General features: G+C 43.9%; 2 protein-coding genes and 1 non-coding gene across 3 annotated transcripts; 2 read left to right on the top strand and 1 right to left on the bottom strand.

The window, feature by feature from the left end:
* Nucleotides 1-1,324: 1,324 nt before the first annotated feature.
* DNAJA1 (DnaJ heat shock protein family (Hsp40) member A1) lies at nucleotides 1,325-8,866 on the bottom strand. Its single transcript, XM_065745636.1, has 8 exons — nucleotides 8,690-8,866; nucleotides 8,436-8,613; nucleotides 7,151-7,255; nucleotides 6,813-7,040; nucleotides 5,393-5,507; nucleotides 3,448-3,563; nucleotides 2,841-2,941; nucleotides 1,325-2,587 (listed from the first exon to the last, which is right to left on the bottom strand). Exons 1-8 carry the CDS (start codon nucleotides 8,819-8,821, stop codon nucleotides 2,369-2,371), a joined length of 1,194 nt encoding a protein of 397 aa, XP_065601708.1. The 5' UTR covers nucleotides 8,822-8,866; the 3' UTR covers nucleotides 1,325-2,368.
* A 449-nt stretch (nucleotides 8,867-9,315) lies between these two features.
* APTX (aprataxin) lies at nucleotides 9,316-16,433 on the top strand. Its single transcript, XM_065745641.1, has 7 exons — nucleotides 9,316-9,505; nucleotides 9,875-9,921; nucleotides 11,524-11,853; nucleotides 13,320-13,379; nucleotides 14,490-14,716; nucleotides 15,817-15,920; nucleotides 16,211-16,433. Exons 1-7 carry the CDS (start codon nucleotides 9,376-9,378, stop codon nucleotides 16,363-16,365), a joined length of 1,053 nt encoding a protein of 350 aa, XP_065601713.1. The 5' UTR covers nucleotides 9,316-9,375; the 3' UTR covers nucleotides 16,366-16,433.
* On the top strand, nucleotides 14,864-14,958 carry TRNAI-UAU (transfer RNA isoleucine (anticodon UAU)). The gene is made up of 2 exons: nucleotides 14,864-14,901; nucleotides 14,923-14,958. It is a non-coding gene; the product is annotated as a tRNA-Ile (tRNA).

The raw sequence follows: 16,433 nt of genomic DNA, 5'->3' as shown, positions 1-16,433 counted from the left end.
TCCTGTCGGGGGTGTGGAGGCCGCAGGCACACATCAGTGTAGGTAGTCTCATCACTGCTGCTACCAGAACTGACTGAGGCTCTGAGTGCTAGGCAAGCAGGCTTCAGCCTTCCTGAGTCTGATCTGCTGAGAATTTGCAACACAAGTGTTCCTGTAGCAGCAGGTGGGCAAAGTAGATAGCAAGTGTTTACTGAGGGACACACCAAGGCTTGTGTGTTCAGTCTGTGTTCTCCAAGCAGTAAAACATGGTTTTTGGTGGCAGGGAGCCAATAGGCTCACCATGCTGTTACTTATTAGCTTTCGTTCCCTTGAGGCAGACAACCAGAAACAGATGTCTTCCTGATAGTTGTCTGAAGTACATGGCAGTGGGGGTGTTCCATTCTTCCTCACAACCCTATCGATGAGAACAGAGAATTATTTTTTAGGGGGTGATGTGGCCTATGCTGGTTTCAAAATGGAGCATTTAAATTTCTGCTGCCCTTCCTGCATTAGCAGCAGGACCTTCTCCTGCCAAGGCTCACAAAGTATCCCCTCTCAGAATCTAGACCTTGCTCTATTCTCTATACTAGCAGTGGTGTCCTCACAGAGCATGAATTGGCCACCAGGGTTTTTAAAATAAGTCAAGATCAGAAACTTCACCTCCACTGCATTGATGCTGTTGATGGAAATCTACACTCCCCAGGAATAAAAACTTGGGGAATGTTTTGATACAGTTCACAGGCAACAGTCCACTGTGATCCTCACTACGCTGCATGGAATGTGACAGTCCTTAGGTGTGCTGGTGGTGACTGACACAAGGGAAGAAACTAGACAATGGTTGTACATGGCAGCAGTTCAGGCCTGAGACAGCTCTGCAGCAGTAGGAATATGTTCTGTTTCTCCCCTGATGTAGCAAACACACCTACTGATAACATGTATAACTGACTACCAAGCTCACTTGAGAGGAATTCAAAGAAAGTGATTCCTGCTGAAACAGAGGATGAAAAAGATACAGGCAAAATAGACATATAAAATGAAGTCTGTACCCTGTACCAAAAGAGAAGTTTCACAAGCTGCTTCCAGCAATACAACCAAGATGGGGCTGGTATAACAGCCATTGTGTGAAGGAAGAACTCTTCACTACACTACTTCAGCATGGTATAGAAAGCCAAGCTGTGTCCTAAACCAGATGGCAGAAAGAGACCATACCAGAGGTTACATCCAGACCTGTCTTCTCAGCATATTTCATGAAACAAGATTTTTGCTAGGATTTTTCTGTGAATAGCTGCCTAAAATGAGGGGTGTGATATCTTTAAACCAACAGCTGCTCTAAGAAAAGAGGCAATGAACAATTTTGCAATTATATTGGAAATGCTTCATCTACATAATTAGAACATTCATACAGAATTCTCAAGAGTCAGCTTAAAATAATGCACACAATACATTAAATTCAGAACATCCTAGATGTGTCACTTGGGATACTTGCTGACAATAAATTTCTCTCTACTGCAGGCTTGCAAATGCCCACCAGTCCAGTGAGTAGCACTCCCCATGACATAGCACTGTAGGGTATCTAATTTCTGCAATTAAGATGAAAATCAAGCTTCACATGCTGGTAGGCAGGTAACCTCCACACAGCATGTGTGCCAATGAGAGTTTTTCACTTATGCGTGGTAGCAAAGGAAGCCCCTGCAGTAGCCAAGCAACTACTGGCTCTAAACACAGCACTGTGCAGAACATAAAGAAGCAGTCAGCAACAACCTGAACAAAGCTTCACATCCAGCTCCAAAGTCATTAACAGAGCTAGCAAAAAAAACAGTGTTTGACCGTAAGTGTAGATACTTGAGAACTCATGGGTCATGTGATTTTAATAGGTTTATGAAGACTGACCACATCCTTGTTAGCTTCATGTATTATGTGGCTGTGCCAAGAGCCAGTCCCTACTTGACAAACACCAGCACAAACCTCAAATGTTAATGTTATCCTAACTGGTACAAAACGTAGTAACTACATCTTACTGTGACTTATTTGTAATTGTGCATACTTTGAAGTGTAAGACTTAATACACAAAAAGACCACCACAGAAGCTTAGTCTAAGCCTCAGCAATTGCACACAAACAGGAATTATAAGGCTTGAAAGAATAGCAGGTGAGGGAGTTGTCTCATAGCATCAGGCAGGGGTGAAGCACAATTTGATTTGAGCTTGCATCCTGGAGCTTTAAACAAGTTGCAGAGTCAGTTTCATTAGTTTATTTTTTCTTTAGGCTTATAGAAACAACTATGGCTGGTTATAACAACAAATAGCAGTAAGTGACAGTAAACTGCTCGTAGTCCTTCAATCATCCACTAATGCATACAAAACAAGCATCACAAGTTACTGATGGCCCTTCTATGATGTCTGACATTGAACACCACCTCTAGGGTGGTGTTCATCATCTTCATAGACTTCCCCATTATAGATATGTTTTCTTTTCTGAGATGGATCAAAGTCCACTAAATTCACTTGCTCCATTTCCTCAGTTTCTTCTATTTCCTGTCTCGCAGGTAGCAGTTTTTCAAGTAACAACAGTTTATCTGAGGAAAGGAAGCCACTCGCCGGGAAGTTTACCTGAAAACATCAAGAGAAAGAATTGAATGCACTTAACTTACCTTCTTCCATCCAATTACAGGTCAGCTTTATTTTTGCAGGTGACTTAAGCCCAGTACTTAAGAAATATCTGACATCCGGGATGTTGAATCTCCTCCATCTCAAAGAGCCTGCTGCCACAGCTCCAGCATCAGCTTTTCTCCAGAGAAAAAGCAAGTTTCTGGGTGGATATGAGGAGCTGAACTGTGCTCTGGAATTAAGCTGACTGACTTACCCTGAACTCTATGATGAGACGTCCTTTCTCATACGGTCTGCGATAAATTGGCATGCCTTCATTTAAAACACACTTAATAGCCCCATGCTTGACAACCTGGCCTAAAAACAAAAAGCAGAGAAAGAACACAAGGAGGAAGCAGAAGCATATCTAGTCTCCCTTCAATATTTATGTAGCTTTCTACACTGTGTAGAGACAACCACACTGATACACAGCTGTCTGACAGGGACTCCATGCCTGCAGACTTCCAAGCAGGAAAGTCAGCTGACATCTACGTTACACTCTTGTAACCTTGTGCTTCCCAAGGAAGCACACTTACAAGTATGCTAAATGCTCCACCAGTTCCAAGGTTGAAAAAGTGGTTTGCAAAGACCCACAGCCTTCAAGTGTCCATGAGGGAAAGTCTGTTACTACATCACGCAAAGAAATAATTACTACTGACTGCTATTCAAAAATTCCTTCTTGTTTCAAGGTTCTACTGCAAAGCCTAGGCAGAAAAAGTCCAGTACTCAGGTATACCCCTTGCACAACAACAGGGATTGCTCCTCCTTTATGCTTACAGCTTACAAAGGCATGCACTTTCAGCAGAAAGCAAGCCAACACTTACCAGGATGGGAGGTAATAATGATAGTCCTATTATCCAGTGTTGTGATAGGCTTTTGAAAGCCACATAGTGCTTCAACCAGTCGTATATCCATAGACAGAAGAAGGTCTTCATCTCGTCTATGGTAGTATCAAGAACAGCAAACAGGTAGAATCAAGAACAGTGAGAGAAAAGGAGAAGCAACAAAAGGATCAAAGCCCACCTTCATTAGCTGACTTACTAAGGAAAATACTGAATTAGAGAGAACTTGGACAATTAAAGTAGTACTGACTACTGAAGCAAAAGCTAATGCATTATGGGAACACTGTCCATGCTCGAAACTGCTACCAGTAACTTATAACACAAACATTTACTAGAAAGAAATAGATGCACTAAGGCTCAACTGTCTTCAGTTTTTACTTGAGCACTATTTTTCCATTCTAGAAAAGAGTTTCTCTGTCAGCCTAAGAACTGCACTTGGGACAGTTAAGTCCTTTTTCTGTGGATTAAGACTCCTGGGTGCATCAGCCAGCTCTACACCATTCTCTTATACACAACTTCTGAAGATCTGATACTGGGGAAGTGTAAGCAGGTTTATGCCCACTCCAGGTTCTCATGAAAGACCAAGAACAAACCACAAAGTATCCAGATGTTGTAGTTTTTTAGTTGCCTATTTTAACCTCAGTAAGGCAGCACAGGCAATGTCTCTGCATGCACTGCATGTCCAAGAGCTAAGAAATCTTCAAGCCTATTAAAAGAACTTAGTTAATTTCACTCATCCTATTTTAAAGGTCCCTGGAATGAGACTTGCCTGAAAAGTTAATTTTAGACTGTGAAGGGAGAAGAGGAACATTCCAGCTGTCCCAAAAGCAGCATGACCTCAGCACAACACTAGATTACCATTAATATCAAGGGTTACCTAAGGACACCAGCATCGAAGGCAGTGGGATGGAAGATGGACAAAAATAAGCAGTTACAAATTCAAGACCCAGGTAGCTGTGCAAACAGCTTGTCGAAGCTGTTCCTTGAAGATAACTGACTGAGCATCTGGTTTCACTGGAAGTCAGAAGAACTAGCTGACCAATGTTACACAACATGAACAGAACTGATTCTTAACCTGCAAGCACAGAGACCTTTTGGCATAGACTTCAGCACCACACAAGAGTCATGCAGACCAGCTGTTGGTTTCCTACAAACCTTTACTCATCATTACTATTCACACGTACAGTGCCAATGGTAGGTATTAGGAGATAAATTTCCACCTACATCCACTGGCTTCTTCCTTAATGCTTCCAACAGAAGCAGTGAAACACCAAGTGCAACACAAGATGTTTCTTTGAAGTTGACCAGAGCTGCTTAAGTCTAAAAGGTACCTGACAGGCTCATTCCATAAACAGTAACTTGAAACAAAGACACCTGCAACACCAAGCAGTACTATCAGATAATAAAATAGTTTATAAAATAGTTTAAACATACTCAGTGTTTCTTAAGTACTTTGTGTTCCTGTAGAAATAAAGGAATGATTACACTGCCAGTTTCCCTGACTTCTGCCTAAGTGTACTGCTTTTGGTCAGAAAGGTATATGCTACACTCAGTAAGTTTGTTACAGACAGTATTCCTGAAGAAAAATGAAGATACTGCAACTTCTTCCTTGTGCCTTAGAGCCAAGCAATAAATAGCTGCTTACACTAAACCATGATCTTCTAGCATAAGGGATTGGACTCTCCTAGAAAGAGCAAGGAAATATTCAAATATTCCATTGCCAAAGCTCACACAAGTATCCAGTGCTGTTAAGACTGCAGATGGTTTTAAAAAGAAAACAGGATCTCTGCATACATCAGTACTCATGGGTGACTTCTAGCCACATGATCTTATCTACTCATCTTCCCAGGGAAAAGTCCTTTGTAACCATGGAAGCATGTGAACAAGTATCTCAAGAGTTAATACAAAGGTCTCATGAAATTTTTACCTTGTAAATACAGAGTGGTCTTTTTGATCCAAAACAATAATAATATCCCCTGGTTCTAGTCCTGGCTCTTGGTCCCCTTCACCGTGGAATGTTATTTTCTGACCATCCTTCATTCCTATTGAAGAATAGAAAAAACTTTTTTCAGCAGCAAGAAATAATTTTAAATGCATAAGACAGCACCAGGAGACAACTGAATCTTCAGATTCATGATATCAGGAACTTCTTCCCTTGAAGCCTTGCTCACTCCCCCCTCACATCAACTCAATTCCAACAGATCTTAATGTTGCCAAACAGATATAGCTCAAAACCATTAAGATTAATTAGAGCTTGAAACTGCTACTTGTCAAGATAAAAATCTTTAAGGGCGTCAGTGTTAAGTATGAGTATGACAAGAAAAACACTACCTACAATTCATTTTGGTAAGTAACAAATCAACATAACTTTTAGAGCTATATGTGGAGTCATATGAAACTTGATTTCAGTGACTGCACACAGTATAAGAATTACTTTCCCTAGGACTGTACCTTTCATATGGGAAATACATTTCACCTACGTAGAAGTAAATGTATGTAAAACTGCCTCATGCTAGCTCAGTTTTTTCAACTATGGAAGAAGTAAAAAAAGAATAGCTTTTCTAAATTATCTCCTTTTAAAAAGACAATATTTTCCCCACTAAAAACAGACCTAGGCACTAAGTAATGTGTGATTATATATGAAAGTAAAATAGCTCCAGAAAATACTCAGTAGCAAATCAGTACAAGTTATTTCCTTGCTACTGTGGTTTGTCTTAAAAGCTGCACTATGCCCAAGATTTCTCCATTCAACTTTTGGAGACCCCCAAGGGAAAAATATTTGTCACACTCAACACACTGCATTCTCCCACCAGCGTGAGGGTTCACATATCAAATTACATTGTGCCAGGCAGAGATCAACTATGTCAAGCAGCACTGTAGGGATTGCATTGCAAACAGTTCTAAGCATTACAGGCTTAGCACCATCTTTGCACCCAATTACTGTAGCAGACCTGGTTCCCCTTCACACTGAAACACAGTAGAAGTGATCGGAGTCTGCACAGCTTCCCTATATACAGAAAACTCATTGGGAAAGCTGAACCAACAAGTGATATGTTTACCCAATCATAACTTACAATACAGAACTGCACTAGATAAAAACAATCCACTGCTGACAATACTGCACATTTATCCATCTGCTCTTGGATTTCTGCACCAAAATTAACACAGAATAAGCCTTCCCTAAAAACAGGTCCACATTTGAAGACAGCAAGAGGCTACTTCATTGTTTATGTTGTCAATCTGGTTTGTGGCACTGTTAAAACTACATATTTGTTAATGCTTCAGAGCTGCAAAGGCAGTGTCCGCATAACCAGGGTTAACCCTGTATCTTTACCAAGATTCCTCACCTTTGTCAATGTGCACTTCTAGTATTTTCTTCTCTCTGACAATTTTTCTGCCATTGCAGCTCTTGCAGCGGTCCTTGGGGCTAATGCGCTCTCCATGCCCCTGGCACTCCATGCACACAGACTGGATTTGCTGCACCATGCCTGGCCCAATCTGGTGAATTCTGATTTGCATGCCTGTCCCTCTGCAGTTTGGGCAGCATTCTACAGCACCCTTCTTACCACCACGACCTGAAGAGAGAAATGGAGATGAATAAATAACTGCACTTTCTTGTTGCTTCTGGCAATGCATAAATTAATTCTGCATCTCTGGAGAGAAAGAATTACAGTTTCACAGTTACCTTCACATTTGTCACAGATAACATTCTTCTGCAGCGCAAGTTTTCTAGTTGCACCATTATACATATCCTCTAAACTTACTGATAATTGGTGGACCACATTTTTGCCTGTGAAAGAAAACATTTACTTAATTTTGCATGTCCAGACTCAAAGTACAGTACATTTTACATACCACAATGAAACAAGCTCCTATAGGCTTTAACATCTTATTTCAACATGCTCTCCCTGATTACTTGTATATATTTAATATTACTCATGTATATATAATAAGAGTTTTCCAGTTGTGTTGTAGTTAAGTAAAGGCTCTAACGGCATAATCACTTTTCTGTTAGAAGACATCTGACTCACCCCTGAGAGCACAAGCAATATATGTAACAAAGACATTAAAGTTCTAGACACAAAATTTGGCTTTTAACTGTAATTCCAATACAAGTCAGCTACAAGGAAGTGGGAGGAACTATCTAAAGCCAGATAGGATTTTTCCCCTATCATGAGAGGACTTGTGGAAACTAAACTGAGCTAAGTGTGAGTAATGAGGTTTCTACAACCACAAATTAATTAAGAGTTTTAGGAACAAAGGAACCCTCTTAGACTAGTATAACAAGGTCCAGCTTACTATGAATAGCGTGATACAGACTTCTTAATTCCCCTTGTCTTCTAGGAAGAGAAGTGCTGTTGCCAGCGCTGCTTTTAAGCAGTTTAATTAGCATCAGCCTTTCCTTGTGCTATCTCTAGATTTTAACTTTTGAGCAACACTCTACTGCAGCTTCTATCAATCCAATTCAACTGAACATCACAAGAGAGCCAGAAGGTTTCACAGAGTCAAAGCAACTTGGTTATCTTATTTAGATATAGCTACTTGCAATTAAAGATCAAATTCCATTTTGATGTTATGGCACCTTACTCGCACTTATTTTAAGGCTTGTTATTGTTATGTTTCCCAGTCAGACTATTGAAAGCTAGGCTCACACTCACTCAAAGCTTCCCAAGCACAAAGCCTGGTTAGAGGTTAACATAAGGCACGGCTACACAGGCTGTACTACCACTGCACAACCCAAGTGTCCTCCTCGTTCGCTCTGGGAGATAAGGATAGGGGACAGCACTTCAGGCAAATTTTAGTAGACTAGCATCTAGAATTATTAAGGCTGGGAAAGCCACACCGTCAGCTTCCCCTCATCATGCCCACTAACCATGTCCCTCAGCATTACATCCACTCGTTCCCAGAGCGGCTCCGGGGACGGTGCCTCCCCCACCTCCCCGGAGAGGTGTCAGAAAGCCGCCCCGTACCTCGCCTCTCCCTCTGCATTCTCCCCCCGCCACCGAAGAACATGTCGAAGATGTCCATCGGGGACCCGAAGCCGCCTCCTGAGCCGCCCTCCTTGATGGCTTGCTCGCCGCCCTTGTCGTAGAGCTCCCTCTTCTTGGGGTCGGACAGCACCTCATACGCCTGGGAGATCTGCTTGAACTGCGGGAGGAACGCACGCAACTCAGAGACCCCGCGGCCCCACCGCCCACCGCCCGACCCACCACCCGCCGCCCACCTTCTCGCCCTCATTGGGGTTCTTGTCTGGGTGGTATTTCAGTGCCAGCTTGCGATACGCCTTCTTCAGCTCCTCGGCCGAAGCCTCAGGCTCCACGCCCAGCACATCGTAGTAGGTGGTCTCCTTCACCATGGTTGCGGCGGGCAGCCCTACACAGATCCGGCTCTCCTCCCGCTACCCGCAGATCTCACCACCGCCACTCTCCCCTCCTGACTTTTCTGGAAAGTTCGCAGCCGGTCCCGTATCCGGCGCTTTTGAGACGGCGCCGCCCCACCCCGGAAGTCGGGTTAGCAGGGGGAAGATCCAATAGGAGTGGGAGGCGGAGCGCGATGAGCCAATCAGCGCCGCCGGTCTGGACCTCGGCTCGGTCCCGCCCACCTCCCGGCCTTCCCCTCAGATCTGCGCCCACGGGGCGTCACGGCGCTTGCGCCAGGCCGAGGCGCTCGGAGCGGGAGTGCGCGTGCCCCCGTGTCACGTGATACAGCTCAGCAGAGCTCATTGGCGCGTTGCGCCACGGCGCGCGGCTGGTGGCGAGCCCCGAGCTCGTGCGCGGTAAGGCCGCGTTGCCATAGGGACGGAGCTCGCCCTGCGCGGGGAAGCCCAGGGGATGCGGGGACGGCCGGTCCCGGGGACGGGGAGCGGCGCGTCCCGGTAATGCGCTGTCTGTTTGTCCCCGCAGCGCGGCGATGCGTGTGTGCTGGCTGCTGGGGACGGAGGAGCGCGGCCTGCGCGTGCCGCTGCCGCACCAGGCCGCCGTGGTGCTGGGCCGCGGGCCGCGCACCCGCATCACCGACAGGAGGTGTTCCCGGCAGCAAGGTAATTCCGCGCCTTCCGCCCCGGTGTGCTGTGCGCGAAGTGCTTGTCGGGCGCCTTTATCTTTCTTCCCTTCTGGGCGCGGTCCTGCTCCGTATTTTGCTGTTGTAGGGGACCCGTGCCATAGTGAGAGCGCGGAGAGGATTTCCCGGATTTCAGCTTTCTTCCTATGTTTTGTTGCTTGGAATAAGCAGACGCGATTCGGCTGCGTGGGTTAATTCCTCGTTAGCGTTGGTGTAAATTTCTGTACGTTCGCAGCCTCTTTCCACAAGGCAGCAGAAGCTGAAACTGCGCATGTATTTCCCACAAGGAGGCTGGATTTCTGGCCTTTCTCTTTAGATTGTTTTGTAACTCTTCCTTCTTTCTTTTCAGTTGTCTTGAAAGCAGACTGTAACAAGGGATATGTCACAGTTAAGCAGGTATGTTTTTCAGCAGTTTTTCAGTGTTTCTGGTACTTATTGGCATATTACACTTGAAGTCCACAAGTACTGCAAATGTCAGCTCTCACCCCAGGTTCTGGAGGTTCTGGAGCTATTTTGTAGCCATCAGCAGCTCACCAACTGGTCCTCAGAAGGCATTTGTTCTCCATTGTGTGTCTCAGTGCAGGAGTGTACAGGCTACAGCCATACTACCAACTTACAGCAATAGTGAGCAGCTCTGTGAATCCTTACCATGTGCTTTTTCCAGGCTCTGTGCTCTGGAGATGGTTATGTTCTTCCCCTTAACTGCTTGACCTTCCTTTTGAGCTTGTATTTCTAAAGTTAATGCAGCCCTTCATTTAAAGTCACAGTGGTTCTGTACTGAAGGGGCTGGGCTGGTGTTGAGGGTTTTTGCTTTGATGACTGATAGAGCCAAAGATATTTTCGCTTCTAGGGAGGGATGGGATGTGAGGCAGCATGGAAAGCATTCACATATTATTAACAGGATAGATGTAGGTCTGCTCTCTCTTACTGATGATGACCAGTATTGCCAAGATAATGTGAAAGGAAAATGTTCTGGCCTCTGGTCTGGGGGCTCATGGAAGACCCCACAGCACTGGCTGTAACACAGCAGCATGTTCTGTTTTGTCTTCTAGTCTTCCATCAAAATGTCTGCCAACACTCAGTGAGTGCTGAGCCCCCACTGATCTCTGGTGAGTCCTGCTGAAATCTCACCATTTCACCAAAAACAGTCTTTATCACAATTTGAATGCAGTGTTACTGATATTTCAGAGCCATGAGTACCTTCTGGCAGTGAGTGTTAGTGTGCTTTCCCATTATGGGGTTCCAGCAATCAGTGGCTAAATAGGACACTGGGCTGAGGTGTGGAATGTGCTTTGTTTGAGTGAAACTGTGGCACTATAGGGCAGAGAGATTTAGTGTCACTCTGAGGAACAGGTAGCTGTTCTCACTGGCTGTTTTTGAACATGTGTACTGGGCAGTGGTTATCACATCTGGCCTGGGAAACAAGGACGGGCTGGGAGCTGTTCCCCATGCAGTGGTGTCCTCTGGGAGCTCCAGTAAACTTATTTCCTAGTTTATCTTTCCCTTTCATTGCAAGTGTGCTGTGGTTAGAGAGCCAGCTGCTGTGAACCCTAACACCCATTTGTTGAAATGAGCTTACAAGACCTGACATATGTATTTAAAGGTAGATGTACTGATGGGACAGCATTCCCTAGGTGCTGGATAGAAGACAAAACGTAGTAAAAAAGATAAGAGAAGAAACAGAAAATAGTTTGAATTCAGGAAGGTTCCTGGGGATTTTTGGATTGAAATAATTTGTTAAAACTGCTGTTTTTATTTGTTTGTTTTTCAGAAATAATTGTTGTTAAAGCTGTGGCTTGTGCCCTAATGGCTGCAGTCACAAGACTGGTTGTTGCCAGGTGCTGCCAATCTTTAACTTCCCAGAATGGGACAGGGGTGGAGTGAAAACCAAACACATTAGCTTTACAGCATGGTGATACTCCAGGGCAGCTGACCAGTAGTTGCTGGTGATTTCAGTTACAACATCAGCTTTTTTTATTACCTTTCTCTCTACCAAAGGTAGGAGTCAATCCAACTAGTGTTGACTTAGTGGATATTGGCAAGGATGAAGAGGTGAAAATGAGGCCAGGCCAAGTTCTGCATATTGTGAATAAACTTTACCCCTTTGTGGTACAATTTGGTGAAGAGTCAGGGGAAACAGTTATGGAAGCAGAAGAGAAAATACAAACTGAAAAGAGACCACTTGATGACTCCTGTGCCAATGAGGATATAGAAAACATGCCCAGAAAGGCAAAGAAGATGGAGGTGGTGGATACACAAGGCAGTTCTGCAGACCTCAGGCCAAGTGAGAGCGGTGTATCTCCATGTGAAGCGACACTGAGCAAAAAGGCAAGTGTGTTGGTATCAGTACTTCTGCTTTTTCTCCTTGAGTTGTCTCCTCCATTGGTGGGCTTTCATTTTTACTTCTGTAGGTGCTACCTATGGGGAACTTCTCAGATAAATCTGGGTCCTAGCACTTCGCATTCAGAATGTGAGTTAGCACATGCAAAGGCAAAGGTTGCTCCTCACGGCACACAGATCCTGAGAACATGACCCAGATGTCATGTTAACCTCAGCTGGAGAGTGCTAAAGTAATGAGCTTGCTTCAGCAAGTGAGGTCTTAATCTCTGGTTCCTGCTGCAGTTTCAGCTACAAGAGCAGAGCTCCACTGAGCTCTTCTTAGCTGGAGTTGCATGGTATTCAGGCTCTTGAGATGCCATCTGCTCTCTTAAAAGTAGAACAGTGGTTATCTAAAAAGCTCACACACAAAGAGTGGAACGCGTTGACCTTTTTTCTTTTTCTCTTTTCCTTTTTATTTATTTTTTTTCCCTGCTGTTCAGGTCATTCCTTAAGGTAGAACCGTATCTATGTTCATGTTGCCAGCCAGAATCTTTTGAAAGGAAATTTTTAGCCCTGCTGACATGGGCAAAGTGCGTAAGAACATTTGGTGCCACTGGAACAGCAAGAGTGCAGGACCAAATTTCAGTCTCAAATTCTGGTGGGCTGACCACTTATGTCAGTGATGACCTCACCTTATTATATTAAGATCGGATTTGGGGTGCTGTGATCAGGGAGATTGCTATTCACTGTTTCCCTGTCAGTACTGGAATAACATTTGAGTGTCTTGCTCTGTAAGAATGTGATGAGGATCATCAGTGGCAATACATGTGAAGTGATCTGAATAGATAAAATATTATGTATTTCTACAATGTGCACTCTAAGCATCTTTTACTGGGAGTTGTATAACAAAATTAAGAGATAATCTGCTAATTCTGGCTTGATTCTCTGGTACTGTTGTTGTTTGCTTTACAAGACACTCTGTCTTGTACAGTACTGAAAGTGAAATATTCCAAGAGTAGGGCCAGGCACCACAACAGTGCTTCTTTGTTCTGTGCAGAGCAGCATGTGATGAGACAGTAAATGATGATCCTCGTACCTCCTCTGGCCCTTGTGATGCATGAAGCAGCAGGTCTTGTAGTAAAATCTGTCTGTCATCATTGGTAATCAAGGTCTGTGCTGTAATGTGTGCATGCAAGTTAATAAATCCAAGCAGATCTAGAGCTCTCTGTTGTTAAATTTCCAGCTTTGACTCTAAATAGCAGCTGGTTAAAATGTTCAGAAGTAGCTTTTTGGGTCAGTTAGATGGAGGGTTGTGTTGATGTTCACAGAAAGGAAATGATTCAGCTGTCATTCAGGTGTTACCACTATAGTTTCAATGAAAGTATGTAACAAAATGTTTTAAAATACATAATTAGATTCTTAATTCTCTTATAAAATTGTGTTGGTTTTTTTTTTGTCTTCCTTCTATGTTTTAGGAACATTTAGGACACTGGAGTCAAGGTCTAAAGAGCTCTATGCAAGATCCAAAAGTGCAGGTGAGAACTGTGCACTTGTACTTTACAGTACTTCTTGTCTAAGAAAGTGAACGTTCTTCTTTCCTTCAGCAGTTTACATTAATAATGTGATTAACTGGGGGAGTACTGCACAAGAGCTGCACCTGATAACAGAGACTCCCAGATTCTAATTTTCTGCAGTGTTGGAACTTCCTTGTCTTGGAGCTCTCTACACTGTCAAATTTGTCCAACATTTTAAATAGGTTGCAGGGAGACCAGGTGAGCAATGAGGTCACTTAAGAATGGAAACCAATTAAAACAAGGCTGAGATTCTTATTTTCTGGTAGTCAGCACTGTTGTATTTCCAAGCATGGTACAGCTTCATCATTTCCAGTAAACTTTAACTGTGCAGCACCTGGGCAGCAGCTGACAGGATGTAACCTAAGGCTTCTTCTCTACCCTGTTTCCTTGTGACCACAAGAGTTTCCTAGGTGCCTTCTGTTAACCTTCTATAGATGCTTCAGATGCTTCTCTTTTCCTCTGCTTCCCTGTGACTGCATCATGCTTTTCCCTTGAGCTTTGGGGCCAGCCTGATCACCTGAGCCTTTGTCTGTTTGAGTTGAGATGGTCTCCAAAGGCAAAAACTCCACAGCCACAACAGGCCCCTCCAGAAGACAGTCACCTTTAGGCTGAAAATAATGTCATTGATTAACCATCCGAATGTCTCATTTTTTTTTTTTTAATAATGCAGGTGTCAGTCAAATGAGTTTCAAATGAGTTCATCAGGAATTCTAAAGCTATCTTGCTTACCTTTTAAACCTGAAGCTCAATCTTTACTCTTTAAGTAGAGGTTCCATAGCACTTAAGAGGGCAGTGTTTTCTTGGCCCAAAAGATAAGTTGTTCTTAAAGATGTTATTGGAGTGTTAGAATGCAGTATCTGTGATGAAGCTGCATTTCTCCTGTGTAGTGATTTTTCCTGGCTTTTTTTCCTGGCAGTCATAGTTCCGCTAGCAACACATACCTGTGTTTGAAGACTCCTGCAGCCATGATGGGATGTGCAGGTGTCTGGCACCTCAAAGCCCATTAGGTACAGTGCTTATAGGGACAGGACGTTTAACTGCAGTAAATAATCAAGTTTCTTGTTTTGCTAGGTTTATAAGGATGAGAAGACTGTAGTCATCAAGGATAAATATCCCAAAGCACGTTACCATTGGCTTATTTTGCCATGGGACTCCATTTCAAGCCTCAAATCAGTCACCAGAGAGCATCTGGGACTCCTGGAACATATGCACGCAGTTGGGCAGAAAATGATTCAGCAGTGCCCCGATAAAGAAAGCCTGGAGTTCCAGCTGGGTTACCACGCCATTCCCAGTATGAGGTGAGCCCTAGAGGACCCATCAGTGCTTTGTGGATGTGGGAACAGGGCCTGCGGGGTGGCACAGCCTCGCCCCCTCCCTGCACACTGCCAGCTTTGGTTCCAGGTCCCGTGGGCGCGGCTGAGCCGCCGCTGTCCGTGCGTGTGCCGGCCCCAGTGGCGCAATTGGTTAGCGCGCGGTACTTATACAGCAGTACTGAAGCCGAGCAATGCCGAGGTTGTGAGTTCGAGCCTCACCTGGAGCACGGTGCTTTTGCCCTGGCTGCAGCAGGGGGTTTGTGGCTAGGTGACCCAAAGGTCAGTGGGCCTCCTTCCACCCCAAGTTGTTCTGTGATAGTAGTGGGCTCTGTACGCTTTTTGGATCAGCTGGGAAATCTCTGTAGGGATCTCCTGAGAGTTGCTAGCTGGGGCTGTGGCTGCAGGGTGGGTGAGGTGGGAGTGCCAGCTCCTAGGTGTTGGCACACTCTGCCCCACCATGGTGTTCATCTGGGATCAGAAGGACAGTTAAGCCTGCACAGTCCAGCCTGACACTGAGCAAGGATTTTAATGTGTGTAAAAAAAAAATTATATATATATATATAATTATAATGTCTAGAATATATATATATATATATTCTGTATATATATACATATATATATAGAGAGAGAGAGAGAGAGAGAGATATTCTAGACATTACAATGCCCAAATGACTGCAGGGGATTTGGCTGTCAGTGTTCCTGAGTTGTCACAGAGCATGCTTTGAGTTGCTGATGAAGTATCCTGTTCAGATGCTCTACAAAGTTTAATCCTTCTGTTTATTAAAACCACTGTCTCTGCTTTTCTGGAAACTAGCAGGTATGCAGACTGTAATTAGGAGCAAACAGAATGTGGGGGGTAGTGATGTTAGCTATTGAAGTGAAAACACTTAACATGCTAAAGTACCTTGAAAACAGACCGTGTTTTTTCTGTGTCAGGACTGTGGGTCACAGGACCGACCCTTAAGACTGATTCATAAGACTGGCAGTCTGACTCTTTCCAGTCATGTCTGCAACTGATACTACTGCAAAAGAACTTCACTCGTTAACACCTTTTTTTTCTGTCTTATCTATATGATCTGTTTTAGTCAGCTGCATTTGCATGTAATCAGCCAAGATTTTGATTCTCCCGCTCTGAAAACCAAAAAGCACTGGAACTCTTTTACCACAGAATACTTCTTAAACTCTGAAGGTAATTATTAGAAAAGGCATTTCATAATATAATGGTGTTTGTGGATTTTGACTTTTGAGCTTTTTTCCCTAGAAAAAGTGTAAGCCTGTTACAATAAGTGAAAGGTTTTATGTGATTTCAGGTACTGAGGAACAGCACTAAGTAGAAGTCAGCCAAATTGTGAGGATGGTTTAAATAAGAATGCAGTTAATGACATGTGATGTGTGTTGAGCAGTGTGCAGATTCGGTAGTACCATACATTCTACTGTGTTTCATGGTCCCAGTGTACATCTTGTCTGATTTCATTTCAGATGTGATAGAGATGGTAAGAAGCAAGGGAAAAGTAACGGTTAAAGATAATGCCTCTGAGCTTCTCAAATTGCCTCTCAGATGCCATCTCTGCAAACAACAGCTATCCACTATCCCACAGCTAAAAGAACATCTCAAGAAACACTGGACAAAATGACTGCAAAAAAATGATCTGGCAACCCGCGTGCTCAGATTTCAGTTAACACAAAGACCTCAAGGTGTGAG

Source organism: Cyrtonyx montezumae, unplaced genomic scaffold (genome assembly GCF_038088225.1).
Source record: "Cyrtonyx montezumae isolate F1298 unplaced genomic scaffold, pur_monq_1.0 scaffold_36, whole genome shotgun sequence".
Lineage (NCBI taxonomy): Eukaryota > Metazoa > Chordata > Aves > Galliformes > Odontophoridae > Cyrtonyx > Cyrtonyx montezumae.
The sequence above is the reverse complement of the archived record's forward strand: the minus strand, read 5'-3'. Positions and strand labels throughout refer to the sequence as shown.

Bases quoted from the DNA above. Each gene is read 5' to 3' on its own strand.
- APTX (XM_065745641.1), top strand. From the start codon at position 9,376: ATGCGTGTGTGCTGGCTGCTGGGGACGGAGGAGCGCGGCCTGCGCGTG. The intron at 11,854-13,319 runs GCAAGTGTGTTG...TCTATGTTTTAG, and splicing joins AAGCGACACTGAGCAAAAAG to GAACATTTAGGACACTGGAG. The intron at 15,921-16,210 runs GTAATTATTAGA...ATTTCATTTCAG, and splicing joins ATACTTCTTAAACTCTGAAG to ATGTGATAGAGATGGTAAGA.
- DNAJA1 (XM_065745636.1), bottom strand. From the start codon at position 8,821: ATGGTGAAGGAGACCACCTACTACGATGTGCTGGGCGTGGAGCCTGAG. The intron at 7,256-8,435 runs GTACGGGGCGGC...TTTCTTTCACAG, and splicing joins AATGCAGAGGGAGAGGCGAG to GCAAAAATGTGGTCCACCAA. The intron at 5,508-6,812 runs GTGAGGAATCTT...ATTCTTCAATAG, and splicing joins AGAAGTGCACATTGACAAAG to GAATGAAGGATGGTCAGAAA.